Raw genomic sequence first — 26,007 nt, 5'->3', positions numbered from 1 at the left:
GCACCAGCCCTAACAGCCACTGGTTGGGTTGATGGTAGAGCTTCTTGGCATCTAAATGTACATACTGCTGTAGTCTGCATGCAACCCAAAGACACAACAACACCTTTCTCTGCTTCTACCCATCCTGTGGAATGCAAATCACTTTCCAAGAAACTCACACCAATCTAAGAATGGGGTGAAATTCAATCCTTGCTCCCAGGGTTTAAAGCAAAATAAGAGATTGGGACCTGTAGACTGTAAGCTCCTTGAGAGCAGGGACCTATGTAACACTGAAAGGCAGCAAGCACGTTACAAATAGTAACTCTTTGTTGCAATATAGAACCACACACAAAACCATTCAATGTAAATAAGAGTGGGACGAGATCAATGCATAGGTTTAAATATTTCCCAATTAAAAGCTGTAATCTTGTCCAACAAAACCCAGGCAAAATAGACTTTTTTTTGGCAAGAGGATTCGTAAGGATGGCTTTGTCTCAAGCTTTGTTGAAAACCTATGTATGCTTCCTTAGAAACCATCATATGGCACAGCTCTCTTAAAATACACCACGGGAATCAAGGTGGCGAATAGCATGTTTGAATGTTCTCTCAAAAATCATGACATTAAGCATGTATGTATGTATGTATGAACCTTGCAACTCAAGAGTTCTCATAGTCTTCAGCCTTGTCAACAATGTCTCATGATCCCTTGGTTGTTAGGTATGGCATCTGGGAGCTACGAGAGAGCAAAGCGCCCACTAGCAGAAGTTTAAAAATAGAACGAAGAAGACACCATCTGCTAAAGGTGAGTGACCCCACAACAGTGGCAAATTTCAATGTGTAAACCTCCCTCCCCTGTCACAATGGGATAAACCTTCCTCTGCTTCATTGCTTATGAACAGGGCCACAAAATGCAGAGGGCCCTCTCTAGGTGTACCCATTGTTTTGTCTTATCTTCTAGTATATACGGGATAATATGGCATATTTGGTTGGCAATGTAATATGCTTCTATGTTGGGGATTCCCCATCCTCCTTCTGAGGTGGGGAAGTGCAGGTATTTGGGGCTTATTCTTGGCCACCAACAGCATACAAATCAAGATGGCTAACCTGATCCAAAACACCCACCCACCCCGCTCACACACGAAAGCAAAGATCACCACAGCCAATCACAAACAAACAAACAACCACACCCTAGGCCAACCCCAACCTCTCTCACCACCAAAGGAACACAAGTGAACAGCACGAGCAACGCTGACACCAAACCCTACATACATTAAGCAAAATAGAAACATCGGCACCCGACCCCACCCCCACCCCATCTTCCTCCCCCCCCTCCACCCCTAATGTCTCAACAAATGAAACTGATTTGTAAAAATGTTACATGGAAAAAAATACGAGAGACATTACACATACTTCTTTAAGACAAGAAAATCTTTAATTAAAATAAAAATAAAAATGCAGAGGGCCATTTTGGTCCAGCCAGTAGACCCACATCCAAATGCACGTCCACACCAGCAACAGATGTGCAAGAAGATGCTGACTGCCATCTGCAGATATCCCTTGTTGGACCCTAGCAGCTCATACATACACCATTTATTCATCACATTAGCAGTTGCCTCTATTTGTCCTCTGCATTTGATTAGTAAAATATACACTGGTGCTTTAGGGATAGTGAGTTCTCCCAGGGAGAATGTCAGGGACAAGCCTAGAGACAAGTCTGATGACTGATAGTTTTCTATGATTTAGTGTGACCGCAAAGCGCCGACCTACCACTGTTATTAATGAAAATAAATAATTCGGGGCTGGATGGCCCATTGTGACAAGGCTCTCCATCAAAGCCTGGGAAACATTTTGAGAAACTAAAGAAATGTGATGATGCCCCCCCCCCCAAAGCAAGATAGGCTGCTTCTCTTTTCTAATGGCCCTTTGATGCTTCCACTTGCGTGTATTTATTTTATCATTGCCAAATAAGTAATCTCTCAATTCTGACCAATCCTTAGCATTTCTACGCTGGGGATCCCTTGACTTTTGTTGTGGGCACTTGGAATATCTCTGTGGGTTACCAGAATGTGGATGAATAAAGCTCTTAACGAAATTCAGCCACATGAATAGGAGAAAGATGTTTTTAATGCCCAAAGCAGCCAACTATTTTTATTTTTGGACACAAAGTGCATTGCTTTTGAGACAATTTTCATTGCTAAATAAAATCCCGCTTCCAGCCTGACTCTGTTCTTGGCTGCAGGTGTAAGAATCCCAAAACAGAGTGTAGGGAAGTTGAATTTCTCACCCACTCACAGCGACTGCTTTGTAACAACCATTGGTTCTGCTGTGGGTAAATTCCTTCCCAGACCCTGGGCAATACTGCTCTGTCATACAAAGAGCATTTTAGCCCAGGGGCAGACACACGCTTTGCATTCAAAAAAAGTGCCTGGTTCTGTGTCTAACATTTCCAGCTTAAAGGACTAAGTGATGAAAAATAGGGCTGTGTAGCCAGTTTGGTCAAAGCTCAAGTACTGACCCAAATCCGCCTGATTTGGGTGTATCAGGGCTTCAGCCAGATCAGATTAAGACTACACTGGCTTGACCAACCAAGAGCAAGCCACGGCATTTTAAAATCTGTCTCATGGCTTTCCCTCGTCACCAGCCACAGGTTTCCCAAAACACTACTTCCCCTGGTCATTCTGGCTTAGAGACAAAGTGGGTGGCTAACCAACCATAAGGATGGAAGGATCTGTCAATTTCACTTTTCTCCATTTCTCATCAACCCAATCTTAAATACAGTTCTCCACATTTTCCAGCAATTTATACCTATATCTATATAAATCCGCATGAAATTTCACCAGCATTGTAATGTGAATGTCTTCAAATTTTAAATGCTGTTTTGAGTAATGCACACATTTCATAAGCAATTTCCTCTAATAGAAAATAGACTTTTTTATGTTCTTTTCAATAATATCTTCATTTTTATGCATGTTTGCTAAAGGATGTTTGTTGTGGGAGGGACTATGAATTTCAAAGGAAAGATGTGTTTCAATTTGCATATTGTTTTGGAAAGTGTGAATCTGATATATTCATCTTTAAATGCATACTGAATCTAATTTCTCCTCCCTTCCTACTTGGGTGACACTGAAAAGAGGTGCATTGAATAGCACCAACTAGCATCATCCAACATCTCTCTCGTTTTTGAGATGGAGAGGAGGCTATCATAACTGAATGAACTAAAGTCTGTGCATTAGGTTTTTTCTCTGTACAAAATAATCAGAAAAGTGTTTCATGGACACTGCCAAGAAGAGATTTGGTTTATTGCCACATCTTAAATCTCAGTAATGCTTAGAAAAACTATAAATCTCAGCTGATATTGTAACTAAGGATTCTATCCCAGCAAGCACTGGTCGAACGTGGAGTTGGAGAATTTCTTACTGGATTCAGTTGCTTCCCATACAATTGTTCTGAACCAGGCAGAGGGCCTTCTCGGTAGTTGCGCACACCCTGTGGAACGCCCTCCCATCAGATAAGGAAATAAACAACTATCTGACTTTTGTAAGACATCCGAAGGCAGCCCTGTATCAATAAATTTTTAATGCCTAATGTTTTACCAAAAAAAAGGGGGGGGCTATAAGCTGCCCAGAGTGGCTGGGGAAACCCAGTCAGATGGGTGGAATATACCGTATTTTTGCTCTATAACACACACCCAACCATAACAGGCACGTAGTTTTTAGAGGAGGAAAATCCGTAGGCATGCCACCCGTAGGCATTCCCTCCATAACACGCACAGACATTTCCCTTTACTTTTTAGGAGGAAAAAAGTGAGTGTTAGGGTGCAAAAAATACGGTAAATAAAATATAACAATAATAATTTAATAATAATAATAATTCAGAGAGTATTCAGGTTGGTTCATTTTGGGGTGGGGAGAAAAAGTGGGAAAAATAGAAGGAGGGGGAGTCAGGTATCAGAAAAAAGTGAGAAGGGAATAGCAAAAGGAGATAAAATGGATCACATCCACCCTGGGCATGTGATCTACAACACCTTGCAACCGCAGAAATCCATACACAGATTTCCTACTTCTTTAGAAACCAACTACTCAGGGAAGAACATTGCTGTTCAGAATACCTTTTAATTGAAGTGTAACTGCAAGGATAATTTCATGTGCAACTTCATGGTTAGTTCTGTTAGCCAACTAGCCAAGACTGGACAAGTGGAGGTATTGCTTAGCAACCAGCCAGAGTGGCATGATGTTTGTTGAGGTAGCACATGGCCTCACTGGCTATGTAGTACTGAGTGAGTTTTCCTCTGTATGTTTGATTGAATGCCTCCCTGCTGTCTACAAGGCCTGAAGTCAGAAAGATAAGTCTGTTTCTCCTCATATTATACAATGTTCTGTACAGTTTCTCTAGTAAAGCATTTTGGGATTTCTCTTCTCTCTGAACTCCATCTGCGTTACTTAAGTGGCTTTTCAGTTTGTTTGTTTGTTTGTTTGTTTGTTTGTTTGTTGAAGAATTTATAAAGGAGCTGCCAACCAATGTTTCTGAAGTGGTGCTCAGTAAAGAGATCAGAAAACAGAACGTTTAAGAGAAATAAATACATACACAACAATTTGAGCGCAAATCTAAAATAATAATAATAATAAAAACCTCCACAAATTCAGCATACATTATGAAATGGCCAAGTCACACTGCTCAGAAGGCCTTTTTAAAAGATAAGTTGGACCATGGTTCTCTATGATATGGCACTTATCATTCTTAGTTGCTAACTGATGGTTAGGACTGAGCTACACATGGAGCAAAACCAGGTGGGAATGAGATGGTAGAATGGATTGTACCACCTCAGACTGCGAGTGGGGATAACATTTTCAACAGCTGCTGTATGCAAAACAATGACAACCTGCTCATCTCCCTGCTTGCAGAAAGCAAGCACTGAAGGATAATGGCTCAGTTAGCACTTTTCACTGCATTGCCAACTTGTACTTGGAGCTTGAGATGAAACCTGCCTTCCTCCATCTTTTTTCAGAGTAGCTTAAGACAATCCCTCTTCCCAGGGAACTCCGGGAATCGTAGCACTGTGAAATTAACTCTCAGCACCCTTAACAAACTACAGTTCCCAGGATTCTTTGTGGGGAGTCATGAGTGTTTAAAGTGGCATGATACTGCTTTAAATGTATAGTTGCAGATGTGGCCTGAGAAAGGCAATATATGAACAGGACAGAAACAAACAGGCAAGATAGGATCTTGAGAATGACAACAGAAAAGACATTCTGACTGCCTAAATTCAGGAAACGTCAACATTGTAAGGCTATCATATATGCTGAGCCATCATCTTCCATACACAACACCCTTAACAGACTAAAGTGGTCTACGGTCAGAAAATAGGTACAACATGCGATCAGGCATCCCAAGCGTATATGGAGAGGTTTATGAAAACATATTCAAATTACTCAGTCATGAAAACTCTGCCACATGGTAAGAGGAACAGAGAACATTCCCCTGAATTATCTTCCAATCCGATTCATGGGAGATCGGCTTAACAGACCCATTTTTAATTTAGATTTTGGCTGATTACAGAAACAACCGCCAGTGGTTTCTCTTTAACAAGGTTATGCTTTTAACTGTTGGGTATTGAATGCCAAACACTTTTGCTAGAAACGGTTATGAGAGAGTTTTTTATTTTTTTAAAATGCTGGCCGCATTATGCCGATGTGCAACTTCATCCACCTACAGCAATCTCAAGCATTGTGTTGAGAGAGGGCTAAATGGATACCATACATACATCTGCACAGTTGTGAAACTATTTGTACTTCTATTGGTACCATACATTCGCTCAGCATGGGAAAAAAATCCTGAATAGTTGCCAAGCTAAAAATGTCAGTTATTCTTTGACAATGTTTAAACACTGAAATTACAACCTAAGCATTTCAATGCTGCATGACAGCCAGTTATTGCAAGGAATAAAAACCAGTAAGCAGTCTGTTTGACGCTGTTAGAACAAACATGGCAGATGCGCAGCTCAGGGTTAAATAACGAAGGAAGCTACCCTTGTTAAAACAAATCCTTCAAGGGAAAAGTGCTAAACAGGCTTCCCAAACCATCACCTTCTGGTAGTTTCGGCAAAAGAGCCCCTCATTGCTAAGCTGGGTCTTCCTCCAGCCAATCACTTCCGCACCAACCGTGAATATGCAAATGTCATTGGACAATGCAGAAACTCAGACAAGGCAATCCTCAGGAAGATTTAAACTGACAGTTCATTTTAAGAGGGGTTTAAAAATATTTATTTTGTTTCCCAAAATCTGCTGCCTTTCGCTTTTTGTTAAAGAAAGACCAGGCTACATTTCTTCCAGATTAGCTAAACTAAGACCCTCGCAATGTCAACTTCCTCGTTAAACAATGCATACTACAATCCTTTCTTACATTGCCAGTCTGCCTTCCAAAGTGTACAAGACTGTGTTTGGGATATGTTCTAATAGAAGTAATATGTTCTGACGTGCTCTAATGCCGAACAGTTTTAATGAATGTGATACATTACAGGAAAGGCTCAGGAACCCACATAGACACAAGCACTGTGAATATAAATATATATCTTCCCAAATTCTTAAAGCAGTTCTAATGCTGCACTTGGGTCATAGCCATGGGACTAGTAATATTTCTCATTTACTCTGTCTGTGGCAATATATTGCTCAAACAGAAACTTATTTGAACAGAAGGGATTTGGGGAGAGGGAATTAGGGGGCATAAACCTCAGCTTTGGAACTGTAATATAGTCTTTGCTATAAAAAAGGAGGAATTACAATATAAATGGCCCACATTGCCACCAACAACGCAGCAAATGGATATTATAATGGAGCCCAATAGAAGTGAGTCATTTGCACTACCAGCTATAATGCTGGGAAGCAGGCTATTTTGTTTTGTGAAATAGTGACACAGAAAGAGATGTGACCTTTGTTTGTTTGCTGCTTTGAAAGGACCCGTCAGGAAACCTTTTGCCTAATTTCAAAATTCCAATAACCACTGAAGGGTGCTCTCCCTAGACATACCACTTAGGTGATGAGTCAGCCAGTGGCTATCTTCTCTTAGAGCCTGGGGGCCAACTGCAATTCAGAAGTAGGTTTTTTTTCCTCCCTTACTTCCCCCTCTCTTGCCCCCCCCTTGTGCAGATTGCAAATAAAACAGTGGGCTTAGTTCAGTCCCTAGTGGTCAAATGCAGAACACGGAACAACATCCTAGATGCCTTCTAGCAGAGCAGCTCTTTCCACAAGAGAAGCAATGACACGTGAACACAGAGGATTTGTGAATGCACACACTTCTCTCCTGCATAAGGTTTGCTCAAAGCCATGCTGAATAGAACAAGTGTTTATTATAAAAGTGTTCCTCTACTTTAAGTCTCCTCTCAATGAAGTTGGAGGCACAGGCTGAAATTCTACAAACCTTTAACTAGGAGGAATTCCCAATGCATTGGATTAGTCTTATCTCTAGGGAAATGCACTTGGAATTGTGATGCATGGAAGCCACTTGGGTTCCTCCCAAGCTATTCTTCAGGTTAAAATGCAGCATTAAACCAGTAAAACTGCAGTAACAACACGTTCATAAGTCTAAATGAGGCAGATCTTCTCCGGAAAGCTTTAAAGCTGCAATTCTATACACCATTATGTAGGAGTAAATCCAACTGAAAACAGTGGGTCTTACTTCTGAGTCGAGGTGCATAGGATTGTAGTGCAGGATTGTGCTCATGAAATCCACCTGTCCAGGTGATTATCACTGTTGCGATATAATGAACCACATTTCGTGACCATTTAGTATATTTAAGGAATGGATTGTGCATAGAATGTAGAAAGGCACCCTCAGAATATTCAGGCACAGAGAATGGCCAAAAAATTTTCAAATCACTAGTTAGGTGATGTATTGGGATGTGTGATTCAAAGCTGCTTTTCAGATGACAATCCAGTGTAAACAAAAACAGCAAACCCTTTACCTAGCCACAGTTCTACTAAGGTGCATGCATGTCTCATCTAAAACTTCCAGCATAATTCTTCTGACTAAGCACATTTATAACATTACTAACTTGTATCAACTTTTTCTTAGCTGAACCAAAATAAGGAAGGAGTTCAGTGATTTATTGATGCGGCACAATGGAGTGAACGATTACCGTAATTACCCTTAAACCATTCATCAGTTATCCCCTGGAATAAATTTCAACTTGATATTGATATAAGATGCAAGCTGTTTTATTTTTATGAGGGTTAAAAAAGAAAAAAACCTTGACAGTTCTCTTTATAGATCCATAATGCTTAATCTCTTACCTAACCAACTGGCAATACTTATTTCCACGAGCACCAAGATTATGCTTAAAATGTTGCATGCAGTTTATTTTTTAAGAGCCTGTTTTAGCTTGTCAACAGGTTAGCTGATCATAAGCTACCAGCACATGATAGAAAATGTATTCCTTCAGAAGTTCCTAACGGATTATTATAAGCTTCAGCTTTTATGTTCGGAAACTAAAGAGATCAAATTTTTGTTTTGTTTTAGGATTGGGGAAAAATCTTCAAGAAACATGCAGCAAGCTTTATTTGCATTACTCCACAACAGAGAGGATGCTGTCACCGTTTTATCAGCAAGTACGCAATGTTCGCCTGGCCAGTATAACATCTCAGTCAGAATATCATGTACAACTTGAGCAAGGTGTGCGAGAAATCGGAAAAAAATGGAGTGCTTACCTTTTGCAGCCACTGAGTGTAGTTTTCCATCACATGCTCCAAGCGCTGTAGTTTCTGGGACGAGAAATCCTGCTCCATGTGGGGGGCATCCCTTTGGAGAGCGTTAGCGTTGTATTGGTCGGTGGTGCTTTCACGACAGTTCCCATCCTGTTCTGGAAGGATGAACGTGTAGGTGCACTGTCCATGCTGAATCCGGTTATATCTTCTGGCACTGGACTCTGGACCCCGACGTGGATTGCTGCAGCCTAGGTGAGTCAGAAGTGTAGCAAGGAAAGCAAGCTGAAGGAATATGGTCATGTTACTGTCCCTTTCCTTTCCTGCTCTTAGAGACAATTTTGACCCAACCCCTTTCCTTCCTTCCTTTTCTTTTCTTTCTTTCTTTCTAAAAAAAAAAAAAAATGCTTTACCTTGTCTTTTGAAATCCCTTTGGGGGATCAGAGAAGGTAAAGAAAAGTGAAGAAGATTCAGATAATAAATGGTGACTTAAAAAAAACCAACAACAACAACAGTGACTAAGTGCACCAGAGCTGATTGCTTCCTTAGCCGGAGTTTGAGCAATTTATTGCATAGTAGCCGGGATTTATCGTTTCCCCTCTGTTACACTTCAGCATGCAGCCTCTTTGAGTCAGCTGCCCAGGCATAGCCCCAGCCTCTTTCTCCTACCCTCGCTGCGGCTGAACTGCTATTTTCTCGGAGACCTCGGCGTGTTTTATTAAGGTTGTACATTCAAGCCAAGTTGGAAGCCGGCAGCTTTTCACAAGATGACTTGAGTGGAATGTGTGTGAGTGAGTGTGTCCCTGTGCGAAGGGATGCCTGATGGGTTCGGCAAAGGAAGATCATCTTACACTCTGGCTCGAAGCATGACCTCAAACATGCACGCCTGCTCAGCTCCCTCTGCACAGAAAACGGCTAAGAGCCTTTTGACAAAGTTTAACGAGTCGAGCAGTCCACCTTAATAGACTTCCCATGTTCAAACTGAACTATTTAAATAGACTTGCAGGGTCCAGGCTTGCTGTAATCCCCCCCCCCCCTCCAGTAAACATTAACACACAGACCGCCGCACATGGAAAATATCTGCTCTCGTATAATGGGTATGTGACCGAGCGACTCTCTCAGGGAATGCTAAATCGGAGAGTGGGTTGCGATTCTTGTCAAACGATTGGGGTAGAAAGCAGGCATGATAACAGAACAGAGACCAATTTCATTTCTTTCATCAAAACACAGAATCATTTCTGCATCGGAGATATGATTAAAGCAAAAGCAAACAGTTTGGGAAATGTAACTCACCAGATTATTTCTTTGCATGTCGATACAAGATTGAAAAGACTGTTTGCATATATAATGTGGAAGAGGGAAGCAATGATTTCTCTCCCCCCCACCCCCCAACTATGATTTCAAACAACTTGGCACTGATCCATTGAGCCGCACTGCACATTTGCAACTAATACTGTGTACACATTAAAATTCTGCAATGGCAATTTTCCTCTTGCAGTCCCCTTTGCAGCTCAGCACATGACTTTTAAAACTGGGGAAGCTGCTTGAGGACAAATGACTCAAGGAAAACCCTACTTGAAACCTGGATATGTTGCGCTGCATTGAATTATGACCACAGATGCATTTTATAATAGTGTTTTATATCCATAGGATATCCCACCAGGTATTCACTTTGTATATAATTCCATGCCTATAATTCACTTGCATGGGGCTACTAGGTGGTCTCCCTTCAAGGTGCCGACCCCTCACTAAAAGACCTCCTTAGCTTTAACAAATGAGGGCCGGTTAAGGAACATGGTCCTGCAAATAAGGGGTCGTTGTCCTATGCTTCACACTGAGCTTCCACATCAGATCCAAGATTTTCACTTTCAGTGCCATTCTTAGTAAAATTCCAATATACTTGTGGCTTTATAACTGGAAGTGCATCATTATGTTCAATGGGTCTTATTGCCGATGGCAAATTCAGATATTGTACAATACGTTCAGATTTCAGCCCAGTGCCTCTTTGTCAAGCAGAAAAAACAATCTCTAACATTGTCTTTTGGCTTTCTCCAGACCATCATCATCCTGGGAAAAAGCAACAAATGGAGTGTCAAAGGTTTTCATCCTGGGCCCAGTTGTTCATTGTCTACAAATCCACCTAACAGTTACTGTACCTCACTCTGCCCACATTTTACCAGCTTCCTTGCAAGAATATTATGGAGCAGTTTGTCAAATCTAATTGACCAACATAGCTGCAATTTATAATTAGAAGCAACTAACTTCATAAAGATTTTTCTGATTGTTTTCGCACCCCAATGTGTTTTGAAAGTGTCAGATCAGAATTATAGCTTTTCTTCATAGATAAAATCTTTTTGTTGTTGTTGTTTTCGTTCATCTGCTACTTTAGTGAGCAGACAGTTTGAGCCAGACAGAAAAAAGTCCTCGTCTGTTTTGAAGGATTAATTGGTGTCTTTTAACCCCTTATCATTCAGTTTCTTCAACCTCCTTACATCCCTGGCTCCCTGATTTGTATTTATAGCCAGACATAACAGTGTGGTATATGTATGAGAGTGGGTGGGTGGGTGTGAACTAGACATTTGCTCAGATAGTAATGGTTTTATGGAGCCCTAAACAACTCAATGATCCAAGTATCTGTAGGAGAAGCCCCTTCATTACTACCCAACTCAATTCTGACAAGGTACACTCTTCTCTTGATCACCACTGTGATTGGAGGATGAAGGAGGAAACACATAGAATGGCCTTCTCCATAGTGGGACCTGAACTCTGGAATGATCTCCCACCGCCACCCAGAGGTTTTTGCGCCCAGGCCTTGGTAAATTGAACTCTTCCATCCTTGAAATGAAATGTTCAAGTTCATTTTTGTCTCACTTTATCACTGTCTGGAGGGGCTGCAGTGCAACCAATTGTGGTAGCATTGCAGAAGAAATCAAAGCCGAACAGATTCACTGCCAATGTCCACTGCCAATGTTACTGTGTCAAGGACATTGCAGAACGCACCCACAATAAAACTTGAGAAGGAATGGCCCCTAAAGCTGCGTACACAGCATACAGTACATTTAAAACACATTTAAAGGACATGGCTTCCCTCAAAGAATTCTGGGAATTGTAGTTTGTTAAGGCTGCTGGGAATTGTAGATCTGTGGTAGGTAAAGTCCAGTTACAGGAACTGCAGTTTACAAACCTACAATTCCCAGCAGCCTTAATAAACTACAATTCCCAGAATTCTTTGAGGGAAGCCAAGTGCTTTAAATATATGGTATGTCTGCAGCCCCAGCGTTTAAGATGCTTTTATATCCACTTGTCTATCTCATAATCTATATCTTGTCTATCTGTGCACACTGGCATCAGTACAAGTGTGCATGAATTGATATATTTGGCATTGAAAAGGGTGACAAACAGTTTGCAGAGTTTGTTTGTTTGGGTTTGGTGTAGAGTTTTTTTGTTTGTTTATTTGCTTGCTTGCCTGCTTGCCTGCCTGCCTGCCTGCCTGCCTGCCTGCTTTTGAGGCTGCTAGATAAAGTTAAGTTACGTTCGCGTCACACAAAATACCTGAATCCCTTCCAACCCAATTTCCTGTTCATGGCAAAAATAGAAATCATAACCTCTTTTCTACCAGACACATGATTTACAACCTAATGTGCTTCTGATACAACCGTCACACAGTTCAATTAATAGCTGGCATTAACAACTGTCAGAGTGGGAAGCCCTTGACTAAAGAAGCACAGAATCGTGGTAACGGAAGCAACTGCGTGGACATAAGAAAATGACCATAAAGCTCAGATCAAAGGTGTTTTGAGTTCTGCAGTAAGTTTCAAACACAGTTATATGCCTTCAGAAAGTTCGAACAGGATATAAAGGTGACAGACATCCTCTGATGTTTAGGCCTTAGCAGTGAAAATTCAGAGGGAAACCCCCCTTCTCCTAAACTCCCAGAGGCCTTAGCTAACTGCAATTCCTAGGGGTTTTGGAGGGGGACATCTTGTGCTTTAAATATATGGCATGTATGCGGCTACATTCGTCCATCATTCTACGACAACGGAGACTGCTAAGTCTTCAGTGTGAGACGACTTTCCCATGGGCTTCCCCCCACCCCATAAAGTTTTTTGTACTTGCAAACCTTGGGGTTCCCCACAAGCCTACTAATATTTCCCTCTGGTGCATTAGTTGTGCAATTTGGGCTACAAAACAATTGATACTCCCAGCCTGACAATCAGAAATAGAGGGAAGAATCAACATATCCCCCTTGGATTTGTCTAATTTGTAGCCATCCATTTTTAAAAAAATATATATGTGAAAGAAGTATTTCCTTTGTCTCTCAAGACTCTAGCAAGTATGTGATGAATTGCCTCATGATCCACTAAACCATCTTGGGTGGCGGGGCCCCTGAAATGTCTGTTGAACGTGCAACACTTTCCTGGAAGGCACACCTATCCGCAACGGGAAAAGGAACTTCTAATCAGAGATTAAGAAAGGAGCAGCTTTGACTTCCTTGCGCCAAGAGCTGCAGGAGATTTTGGGGCTAAACTGAGGTTACGGTGGGGTCTGTACTTGTCGTGCATTGCTGAAATACCTTCCCATCCGCTTCGTGAGTAAATAAATTATAAGGAAGACACTCAGATCCGTATGAAGCCTATATATACAGCAAACACTGTAGGTCTCAGGATAACTTGCCTCAGAGACCATATAAATCATAACTGCAGGAGCCCAAACCAATGAAGAACAACTTGAGGCAAGGGAGACATTCAACTATCTTCACCACACACTAGGAACACTCTTAAAGGTGCAGGGACCAATCTATGTCACCCAAACTATTCCATTAAGGCCTAGGTAGCTAAAGTGATGCCCTCCCAATGTTGCAGGACAACAACTTCCATCACCTCTAACAGTTGGCCATGCTGACTGGGGCTGGTGAGAATTGAAGTCTATCATCAGCTAGAGGGCTTTGCTAGATTGGCTGACTCTACATTGCAGCAATGGTACATGGCATGGCCAAATGTCAGGGTTGATGGAAGTTGTTGTCCTGCAACACCATTCAGTATCTGGGAATGGGTAGGTACAGATGCACATTCAAACAGAAAACTGCAAGAGTGAGCAGGAGGTTGTCCAGGTATTAACTGTTGATGGGCAGCTCCAAGGGCCCTGTTTCCCATTATTATTGTTCTTGTTGTCTTTAAACTGAATTGGGCTGACAGTCTTTCAAATGGAGGGTGTCAAGGACTGTGCTGAGGAGGGCTGCACAGATAAGGAATGGTGGGAGCCTCCCCCTCCCCCTACTCCAGATCCGGTTCCTGAATCTTCCTAGGAACAGGAAGATAGTATAGATTTGGAACAGTGGTTTGCAGAGGGACCTAGTTCAGAAGGCAGAAGCTGGGAAATACTCGATGGGGAACAGTAGGGAGAAGTAACATTGGAAGAGAGAGGGTTAACAGATTCACAGTCTCTGGACAGCATTCACACACACCCTTCTCCAAAGTCACAGAGAGCTCAGAAAACTGCAGAACAGAAAGCACAGAGGGTGCAAACTCAGATTACAAGACGTAGTAGATTAATTGGGATGTAAGAGGGTGTGAACCTTATCTGGAAGCACCGCCATTTCTAGAAGATGTGTTCTTTGTTCTCTCGCTGTGATTATTAAAGTTTCGAACTGCTAAGAAGACTCCTTTTCCTTTGCTCTGCTTATCTACTGCCATGTGGGGAGGAAGTCAATTCCCTGAAGCCTGGCAGAGGGCATCCTCAAATAGAGAGCCCTGACCTCTGAGGGCCCTCCTATTAGAGGACTGTCTGCTGTAAAGTAGGTCATATAGACATATAGACTTGCATGCCAGGCACGCAATAGGCATACACACCATTTAACACACACACACACACGATTTTGGGGGCCAGGGGGTTAAATGTATGGTGTGTGCCAGATGCGCAATTGCGAGGGCAATTAGGGGGACTGACAGAATGTCGCATGGCCTCATCCCGATGTTGGGCGGAACTGCTTGTGGAGCCGAACACATTGGTAGCGTGGCTTCAATGGCAGATGGCCCCTTCTCCAGCCTCAGCCCCCGGTGGGGGGCTGCTTGAACCCTCCTTCCCCCTGCAGCCAGGAACCAGCCACTTAATCCATGCCACATTCGGTTCTGCACTCGGCCTCCTCCGCCCCCTGATTTTTGGGACATGTGGGAGGGGCTGGTTCCCTTCCAAAAATCCTGGGGTTGGGGAGAGAAAAGGGCTTGGCCCACATGAGTTGGCACAACCTGGTGTGTGACGATGCCTACTTTGGAGTAACGAAGGTGCTGATGTTGGAGGAGGGGGAGTTTCAAAATGTAGAGTCTCCCCTCTCAAAATCCCAGCCTTGTTTTGAGTCGGGATCAAGTCCCATCGAAAGCTGGGCCCACCATGTAATGGGGGCTACACCCTATCCCTGCATCTCCAAGCCCTCCGTGCCAGTCTCCCACTCCTTAGACCTGCCTCAAAAGGGGTGGAATAAAACTTACTTTGAAGAAGGGCACCACCAGAGCTGAAGTGACTACATTTCCCTCAGAAGAAGCTTATCAGATGGCAGAAATTAATTTTCCCACTCGTGATGGGATAATGCAAATTAGAGATATTTCCTCAAGGTAAGGTAGGGCTCTTTTTTGTGCTTGGGAAAGCAGGTGAAGGAAAGATGAAAGCTATTTTTCAGTCAAATTGGGCTCATTGAACATTCCTATCACATGTGATTATATTGTGAGGAATATCAGAATATCAGTTGGGCAGGTTCCCTAATTACACAACTGACTAAGGCAGCTGTTTTAATTCAGTTTCAGTTCCCATCCTGTTCGTTAGTAGGGTTTTTGCTATTGTTGTTAAAGTAATTTTCAGACAGGGAACAGAAGAGGCCTTGTCTATACTCTAGTAAAATTCTGTTGGGTGTCAGAGGAATTATCACATTCAGGCTTAGAAAGAAACCAACACATACACACCTTGAGGTGGCCTGTGGGGGACTTGGTATACCTCCGTGTTTTGGCATCTGCCTGGGATTGAAAACAAATTGTGAAGCACCCAAGCAGACCACAATGCATAGTTCAGATGTTGCAAACATGGCCCTGGTGTGAGCAATGGTGCCCTTGAGGTCTTTCTGGGGAAGTTTACACAAGAACATAACAAGACGCAGAAATCAAAATGTTACAAGCAAAACAGAATAGGCAACTATCTGTAGCCATTTCTCCTCCGTTCTCCTCAGGGCAAGATGGGTTTTTCAGTAGCAGTTGCAGGATGGAGAGGACAGTGGCTCATCTAATACAGTAGACTGTTCTCACAGTGGCCACCCAGATGTGTATGGGAAATTGGCAAGCAGGTCCTGAGACCAAGAGCCCACTCCCCTCCTGTGGTTTCTGAAAACTGGTATTCAGAACCATTATTGCCTCCAACTGTGTATGCAGGGCACAGATGTCGTGGCTAGCAGCCATCGATAGCCCCCTGTCCTCCCATCAATTTGTCCAAACCTCTTTTAAAGCCATGGAAGCTGCTGGCCATTGTTGCTTCCTGCAGCAGTGAGTTCCATAGTTTAATTATACACTATGTGTAGAAGGGGACGCAGGTAGCACTGTGGTCTAAACCACAGAGCCTAGGGCTTGCCGATCAGGTCAGCGGTTCGAATCCCTGCGATGGGGTGAGCTCCCATTGCTCAGTCCCTGCTCCTGCCTACCTAGCAGTTTGAAGGCATGTCATAGTGCAAGTAGATAAATAGGTACCGCTCTGGCGGGAAGGTAAACGGTGTTTCCATACGCTGCTCTGGTTCACCAGAAGTGGCTTAGTCATGCTGACCACAAGACCTGGAAGCTGTCTGCAGACAAACTCCGGCTCCCTCGGCCTATAGAGCGAGATGAGCATGCAACCTCAGAGTCGTCCGTGACTGGACCTAATGATCAGGGGTACCTTTACCTTTACCTGTGTGTAGAAGTACTTTCCTTTATCAGTTCTTAAACCTTCCAACATTCGGAATATACATGAATTCTGTGTTTGGAGGAGGGGTGAGGACTTTACTCTATCCACTTTCTCCACATGATGGCATCTCCCCAGGCTGTTTCTCTGGAAAGCCTTGGTTCTTCAGAAGAGAAGGCATCAAATCCTGCCATAGGGCACTGCCATGGCCCCCAAGCATACCTTTTTCTTCTATTCTTGGCTCAACACTAATTATTTTGGACCCTGAAGACAGCACCCATCAAAGCAGGAGACGTCTACGAAGGATTACAAGGTAAGTAAACAAGCGTGCAGACACAGTGAGAAAGAGACAAAGAGGGAGACAAAGTTCAGATTCAAGAATTGCAGCTATTTCTTATTTAAGCAAGGCAGCTTATTAATGAAAGATCACTTACATTTTTATACACTGCTTGGCTTGCCAGAACTTTATATTTATTTTTATACCCAGCCTTCAGTTTCACGCTGTGATGCTCTGAGTATATGCATGGTTATAAACGAAGAAGCAGGACCCTGAACACCGTGCTCAGAAGGAGCCATTTATATATAGGAAGTAGAGTCATGCATATCTGTCTATAATCCAGAATGTGGCAGCTAGACGGATGACTGGGAGTGGCTGCCAGGACCATATGGTGCTAAAGGATCTTCACTGGCTCCCAGTACGTTTCCAAGCACAATTCAAGGTGTTGGTGCTGACCTTTAAATCCCTAAACAGCCTCAGCCCAGTATACCTGAAAGAGCACCTCCACTCCCATTGTTCTGCCCGGACACTGAGGACCTCCTCCGAGGGCCTTCTGGTGCTTCCCTCACTGCAAGAAGTGAGGTTACAGGGAACCAAGCAAAGGGCCTTCTCAGTAGTGGCACCCGCCCCGTGGAACGCCCTCCCATCAGATGTCAAGCAGATAAAGAACTACAGTGGTACCTCGGGTTACATATGCTTCAGGTTACATACGCTTCAGGTTACAGACTCCGCTAACCCCGAAATAGTACGTCAGGTTAAGAACTTTGCTTCAGGATGAGAACAGAAATTGTGCTTTGGCAGCGCGGCAGCAGCAGCAGCAGGAGGCCCCATTAGCTAAAGTGGTGCTTCAGGTTAAGAACAGTTTCAGGTTAAGTACGGACCTCCAGAACGAATTATGTAAGTATTTAACCTGAGGTACCACTGTATACAGTAGTTCATCTGAAGGCAGTTAGGAAGTTTTTAATGCTTGATATTTTACTATATTTTTATATGTGCTGTACGCCACCCAGAGTGGCTGGGGAAAACCAGCCAGATGGGCAGGGTATAAATAACAAAAATATTATTGTTTGTTTGTTTGTTTGTTTGTTTGTTTCTTTACAGAAAGACTCTAGACTCTTACTTACTGGTGGGGTACAAGATTAGTTGATAGTTCCACATCAGATAGAGACCTGGAATCTAGTGCACATGTGGTTCAAGACACCTACCACAAGAACAAACTGAAAATAGATTTGTTCATCCTTTGTTTGAAAGGGAAAATATGGTGTACTCCCAAATGACTGAGGTATTGCCAGATCAGAGTAGGAAATTGGTGCACACTTGGGACTCAGCTATGCAGCTGAAAATATAAGTGCATTATACAAATGTGACACTAGATAACGCTGGTAAATTAATGGCAAATACCACATATAATTTAAAATGCTTTTTTAAAAAAACATTTTCACCGTGTTTTTTCCACATATGTGTAGATTCAGCCTTATTCCAAGGGAACACTTTCCCTAGAGCTCTTTTGGGAGAGGAACTTCCTTTAACTTTGAACGAGAGACATGAAATCATTAACATATTTCATCAACAAACTGACCACATGCATAATCCAAGATTACTTGAGTTGCGATATTTTGTTGGTAGGCATATAGATAGAACTCACTAGCATCCCTGCATCACACAGCTCCTTCCCACTCTTCTCTTTTTACCTGCAAAATATGTAAAAAGGATCTCCTACATCTATTTAAAATGTTATAACAGCTGTGGGAAGCCTATTTGATTCCAAACTGTGGTTTTGCAGGAAAGAGTTAATTCTTTCCCTTTTGAATTCCAATTTTGCCCAATAGGGCAAAGCATGCAAATACCTACATGGTGCTGTATGTTTCTCTCCATGGAACAAACGGCAACTAGAAAGGAAAGATAATTTTAATTGAGAAAATGTATGGGGAGGAGGAGGGAGGATAGCTAGCCACATGCTTGCAATCAGAAGGGAAAATATGAACAGAGATTATCACTTATTTGCTATACTAAAAATAAGGTGCTGCTAATAGGAATGGATGGGATGCGGGTGGCGCTGTGGGTAAAAGCCTCAGCGTCTAGGGCTTGCCGATCGAAAGGTCGGCGGTTCGAATCCCCACGGCGGGGTGCGCTCCCATCTTTCGGTCCCAGCGCCTGCCAACCTAGCAGTTCGAAAGCACCTCCGGGTGCAAGTAGATAAATAGGGACCGCTTACCAGCGGGAAGGTAAACGGCGTTTCCGTGTGCGGCTCTGGCTCGCCAGAGCAGCGATGTCACGCCGGCCACGTGACCTGGAAGTGTCTCCGGACAGCGCTGGCCCCTGGCCTCTTGAGTGAGATGGGCGCACAACCCCAGAGTCTGGCAAGACTGGCCCGTACGGGCAGGGGTACCTTTACCTTTACCTTTTAATAGGAATGGATAGTGGAACAAAGTAGCACTGCTGCACTTAAATAAATTCATCATGGGGCTTTTGGCCACAAATTAGATTTGCCACAAACGAGACGGAGATTTTGCCTCTATGTCACAAACATTTTGGAAGAAATTAAATTTAAATATTTATTTATTTTTTTAAAAGGGGGGGAATGCAATTCTATACCTGTATACTTCTATACTGTTTGTGCGTGTGTGCCTGTGTGTGTGTGTGTGTGTGTGAGAGAGAGAGAGAGAGAGAGAGAGAGAGACTTTATTTGTTGTTGTGTAGTCGTTTAGTCATGTCCAACTCTTCGTGACCCCATGGACCAGAGCACGCCAGGCACTCCTGTCTTCCACTGCCTCCCGCAGTTTGGTCAAACTCATGCTGGTAGGTTTGTGAACACCATCCAACCATCTCGTCCTCTGTCGTCCCCTTCTCCTTGTGCCCTCCATCTTTCCCAACATCAGGGTCTTTTCCAGGGAGTCTTTTCTTCTCATGAGGTGGCCAAAGTATTGGAGCCTCAGCTTCAGGATCTGTCCTTCCAGTGAGCACTCAGGGCTGATTTCCTTAAGAATGGATACGTTTGATCTTCTTGCAGTCCACGGGACTCTCAAGAGTCTCCTCCAGCACCAGAATTCAAAAGCATCAATTCTTCGGTGATCAGCCTTCTTTATGGTCCAGCTCTCACTTCCATACATCACTACTGGGAAAACCATAGCTTTCCATAGCTATAAATACTTTATAAAAGTATTTATATACCTCCCTCTCATAGATATCAGGGTGGTACACAGCACAACAAAGACATAAAACACCACTGAAGAGAGTGATTAATGGAGGAGATGAAAATTAGGGAAATGTTATACACATGCATGAATAAATGCGCTTCTGGGGCCCCTCTGGGAATAGGGGCCCTGAAGCTTAAGCTTCATTAGTTTCATCGTAGCTCTGCCCCGAATATGAGCCTCCATTCTTTGAATTTATGTCACCAAGAGCACATGTGATTTATGCCCTGGGTCAGTAGCTTTCCAGTAGCCAATGAGTTTCATTTCCTAGTGTAAACAGAGCACAGATTCATTTTGTGGTGCAAAACGGCCTATCATCTGCATAGTACATGCCCAGCCAGCCAGCAAACCAGCTTTCTTTTTCTTAATGGTATTTCACTTTTAACAATATAGCACCCTAGTGACCTATTGCCACGGTTACTGCATGTTTTAAACTGGTGTCTGCAACTCTTCATTGGGATTACTATAAACTCATCAGGAAGCTGTTGTGTTTTCATACTACTGAAGAGCAGCAGAACAGTAAAAATGCTTGTCAGAGCTGTTAGCTGCTACTTTTCAGCAGCAACTATTAATTGCTGGGCCCAATGTTTCCAGAATTGTCACTTTACAGAAGATTTTTTTAAAGGTCCTTGAGTATGGGAGAGAGCACATAAATAAGAGTGAAATTTGTAGGAGAATTACTTTATTGTATTTAAATAAGTGGTTACAAATTTGGAAATAAGATGATAATTTGCTTGACAAAAATTTATTAATGATGCAAGTGGGAGCAGGAGACGTGAGGAAGTTTAAGGATGTTATGAAATTTTGTTAAAACAAAGCAACACTGTTTATTATCATTGTATTCTTTTTTCTAAAAACTTCAATAAATATTTATTAAAAAAAAAAGAGTGAAGGGGAGGAGCTAAAGTCTTTGCTGTCAAGAAATTTTGAAGGACCACTACAGACCACCTGGCTGCACCCTATGTTTGTTACCTCCTTCTTGTTCTTTTATTTGCATCTCCCTTACTGGGTTACATTTGAGTTGTTGGGTCTGGTACAATGTTAAGCAGTACATTGAGTTGTTAAATAGATACACTCTATCCAGAAGAAGCCTCATTGAATTCAAAGAATTTTGCTTGCAGTTAAGTGGGTACAGCAGAGATGGGGGAATCTACGGCCTTCTGGGTATTGCTGAGGACAACTCCCATCAGTGCCAGCCAGCCAGCCTGGCCCAGGTATGATAGGAGAGGTAGATCTGCAACATCTGGAGAGCCACAGGTTCCTCATTCTTGGGGTACAGGATTGCAGCCTTGATGTTACTACCGTAAAATTTATTTTCAAGGAATGTGATCCTGCCAAAGGATTTAAAATCTTTGCACTCTTACCAAGGAGGAAGTTCAAAGTTAATGTTACAGTGTAAAAGATGTGTGGATCCAGAATTGGCCTCCACAGTCAGCCCAGTATACCTGAAGGAGCGTCTCTACCCCCATTGTTCTGTCCGGACACTGAGGTCCTACACTGAGGGCCTTCTGGCGGTTCCCTCACTGCGAGAAGCAAAGCTACAGGGAACCAGGCAGAAGGCCTTCTCGGTAGTGGTGCCCGCCCTGTGGAATGCCCTCCCATCAGATGTCAAAAAGATAAACAACTATCTGACATTTAGAAGATATCTGAAGGCAGCCTGTTTGGGGAAGTTTTTAATGTGTGACATTTTAATGTATTTTTAATCTTTGTTGGAAGTCGCCCAGAGTGGCTGGGGAAACCCAACCAGATAGGTGGGGTACAAATAATAAATTATTATTATTAATTCTTATTGGAAGACAATCTTACATGGCTACGAGCGATCACCAGAGAGGAAGAAGCTTCTTTCCAAATACACAAGCAAGGGATGGCGCTCTCTCTTAAGGATTCTCAAACCCCATTTTCATCTTAGGATATGCATCCACCATAATTTATCCTTGATGTTTTTTATGCAACCATAGCTGGACCTCCTTCCTGCTCTTCATCCTTTCTGCTTCCCTTGGAATTGTGCCTCCCTTTAGTTGCCCCTTCTTAATGTGTGTCCTCCCCTGTTTATTATTAGGCTGCCCTGTGCACAACGCAAGCAATATATTTACGTTCCTGGCTTCTGCTTATAATCGGCAGGCAATTTGAATGCAATTTATACACTGGAAAGGGAAACACCACACTGAGTTTTGTTTCCTTGAGCTGTTTTCCAATGTTCCCTTTCTTTTTCCTTTTTGCATGATAACTTGGTAATAAAGGCAGCTGCTTTGAACATTTTCAGACAGAGGAAATGGTAACCCTGACAACAGGAACCATGGCGCACGTGTGATCTTTCAGCACAGCACCTGCATAGTTTATTCACACCCTCGTTGGTTCTCTCTTGTAATATTAGTAGTTTGAATTCATTAGCTTTGTTGAATTGCTTTCCGTTTTGAAACCCCTATTCTTTTCCTCTTTCTCCTGAGTTGCAGTTCCTCGCTGAATCTCAAACAGTGGGTTCTCTTGTTCCATGTCGGAGGCTGCAGACTGATATATACCTATCTAGAACTCCTGGGGACTTTCTTCTGAATAGACATGCACAGAGTTACACTGTGTTGGTGCAGATTTTCAGTTGTCATAATGCCCTAGTCCATGGGCTTTCTTAAAAATCAGTTGAGAACATTAATCTGGGACACACATTTCCACACTAACCCACAAAGACCACAGCCCGGCATGTTTCAAAAAAAATTATTCATGGCATATTGTTATGATTTTCTTTACTGTAACAGTAGTAATAGCCGTGACTTTTTCCGAGAGATCTGAATGTACAGAGAGTAGATTTCTCCAGGGTTGATAAGCCATTCAATGAACAGCAATTGAGTAACTCAGTTTTCCAATTAACTCTTTCTTTCTTTCTTTCTTTCTTTCTTTCTTTCTTTCTTTCTTTCTTTCTTTCTTTCTCTCTCTCTCTCTCTCTCTCTCCCCTTGTATTTTTTAAAAATGCAGTCTATAAGTATTTAAATATTTTATATATAAACTCAACTCAAAGCCTAATCAATAAACCAATTGAGCTAAGGTACATTAGCTTTAATCTAGTTTAGTCTTTTGGCTTCACTTGGACTAAATAATATTAAATTCCAGTAACATGATTCCCAAACCATTTAGCCATATGTTTTGACTTTACAATACTTCAAAGATCAAATGTACAGTAAGTACCCGATAACAATGGGGCAGTTATAAAGAAATAATGTGTTTCTGTAACTGGTGGTTGGTTGGGGGTTTTTTAAAGTCATCTATTGCAATTGCTTCTGCTTAATAATATACATTTCAATTACAGTGGTACCTCAGGTTACATACGCTTCAGGTTACATATGCTTCAGGTTACAGACTCCGCTAACCCAGAAATATTACCTTGGGTTAAGAACTTTGCTTCAGGATGAGAACAGAAATTGTGCTCTGGCGGCGCGGCAGCAGCAGGAGGCCCCATTAGCTAAAGTGGTGCTTCAGGTTAAGAACAGTGATAGAGTTACTATCATGTCTGTCACAATGCTTTTTTCATAGAACCACTTCATGCATTCATTATATAATTGCAATAGGATTTAAAGGGGACGACAGAGGAAGAGATGGTTGGACAGTGTTCTCGAAGGTACTAACATGAGTTTGACCAAACTGCGGGAGACACTAGAAGACAGGAGTGCATGGCGTGCTCTGGTCCATGTGGTCATGAAGATTTGGACACAACTAAATGACTAAATAACAAAACAAATGATATACTCAATATTATATTTTAAAAGGCAGTATGTTTTGAGGACATTTGCTGTACTTTCAAATAGTTGCTTTTTAAAAAGAACAGCAAGAAAAGGATTTTTGCATTTGGCTTCATGGCTACTTAGTATATAAACTCATTTAGCTCAGTTGAATCCAGTGCTGCAAACATGGAGTTCCCCTCACACAGGAAAAACTTATAATGACCTCCTGATGGTGAGAGGATCTGAAAGAGAGGATAGGCAGATGACATCTGGGCAAGTTCAAATGATGAAAGACATACCTGAAAACCTAACTAAAGTAATGACGGCAGCTTCACTTAGGCTTGGAAATGAACTGTCAGCCAGTTAATTTCTTTTAATATTGGTGCACCTAAATGGAGATATGCACACCTAAAAAAAAAAAGTGACATAACATAACACATGGCTTGACCTGTCAGTACTGTATGAAAAATTATGGAATTGATTACAGTATCATTCTTAATTATGTGAACGGGACTATCTGCAGCTCACTGAGAAAATACTCAAGATTTGGCTAATCTCTTCAGAGGCATTTGCTTGTTTAACCTTGACCAGTATCAAGCCTGCTGAGATTCATTAATCAAAAGCACTATCTACGGTTTTGCAAGAAGATCGACTCTAGTTGCTAATTGCTGATCTTTAAGCAACTTTTCAATCATGCATGTGGCTAGGCTGAGACATCCTGCTCCCCCAAGTGGATGTCTTGTGCAATTCAAAGTCCTTGCCACATTGCTGAGGAGGCTGTAACTCTGAAATTGGGCATGTATGCCTGCAGTCCTAATGACACTACCCAGCATACTTTGTATCCGTGCAAGAAATAATCACTTAAACTGTGCTGTGCTTCATTGGTTCCCTAAATATACCAATGCCCCTACTGAGTGCTTTGGTAGTCGATCCAGTCCTGGCCCTCAGTTAAGTATGACATAGACAAGAGTTTGCCAATAACATTTGAAAATAGATCTGGCCCATTGCTTACCATGTCCAAGACTGAAAGGAGAGAAATTGCATCTAGGAGAGAACTGTGTAAGAGAGCTGAAAGCTTGACATCCTATTTTTGCCACAATAATCCCTGCACTTTTAAAACAGACGCTTATCTCTTTAGCAACGAACTGTGAAAATATGCTCCAGCAGCATGCATGGTTCTCTTCCGCATACACATGTTCCTTCCATGGATGCTGGCCAATAATTCCCATTATGAAACTAACAGCCTTGGACCAGGGGTTGTATTGGAATTCTATGAAGAAGAAAAACAACAGTGGGTGCCGTTTTGAAACCAGTGATTAAAATTAGTGCAGCTTTGACAATTTCAGTCTGAGGTTGAATCCTGACAAGACAGAAGTACTGTTTTTGGGGGACAGGAGGCGGGCAGGTGTGGGGGACTTCCTGGTCCTGAATGGGGTAACTGTGCCCCTGAAGGACCAGGTGCGCAGCCTGGGAGTCATTTTGGACTCACAGCTGTCCATGGAGGCGCAGGACAATTATGTGTCCAGGGCGGCTGTCTAACAGCTCCACCTGGTACGCAGGCTGAGACCCTACCTGCCCGCAGACTGTCTCGCCAGAGTGGTGCATGCTCTAGTTATCTCCTGCTTGGACTACTGCAAAGTGCTCTACAAGGGGCTACCTTTGAAGGTGACCCGGAAATTGCGATTAATCCAGAATGCGGCAGCTAGACTGGTGACTGGGAGTGGCCACCGGGACCACATAACACTGGTCCTGAGAGATCTGCATTGGCTCCTAGTACGTTTCCGAGCACAATTCAAAGTGTTGGTGCTGACCTTTAAAGCCCTAAATGGCCTCGATCCTGTAAACCTGAAGGAGCGTCTCCACCCCCATCATGCAGCCTGGACACTGATATCCAGCGCCGAGGGCCTTCTAGCGGTTCGCCCCTTTGCGAGGAGTGAGGTTACAGGGAACCAGACAGAGGGCCTTCTTGGTAGTGGTGCCTGCCTCGTGGAACGCCCTCCCTTCAGATATGAAGGAAATAAGTAGCTATCTTATCTTTAAAAGACATCTGAAGACAGCCCTGTTTAGGGAAGTTTTTAATATTTAATGCTGTATTGTTTTTAACACTTGATTGGAAGCCACCCAGAGTGGCTGGGGAAACTCAGCCAGATGGGTGGGGTATAAATAATAAATTATTATTATATTCTTAATATACCAATATTTAGAATGAGGTCCATTTGTATCCAAACACAGACAAAAAC

The 26,007-nt window shown here is 42.7% G+C and overlaps 1 protein-coding gene across 1 annotated transcript in view; it reads right to left on the bottom strand.

Moving 5' to 3' along the window:
- The window catches only part of ANGPT1 (angiopoietin 1), a 152,553-nt gene extending 143,036 nt beyond the window's left edge, over positions 1–9,517 (bottom strand). Inside the window, exon 1 of the mRNA XM_081918873.1 lies at positions 8,679–9,517. Within this exon, the coding sequence (XP_081774999.1) occupies positions 8,679–8,975 (297 nt within the window). The 5' untranslated portion in view covers positions 8,976–9,517. The remainder of the gene's footprint in view (positions 1–8,678) is intronic.
- Between the last annotated feature and the right edge of the window lie 16,490 nt (positions 9,518–26,007).

This window comes from Podarcis melisellensis (assembly GCF_964234715.1).
Source record: "Podarcis melisellensis genome assembly, chromosome: 7".
NCBI classification, from domain to species: Eukaryota; Metazoa; Chordata; class Lepidosauria; order Squamata; family Lacertidae; genus Podarcis; species Podarcis melisellensis.
This window is presented reverse-complemented; position numbering and strand designations above follow the sequence as displayed.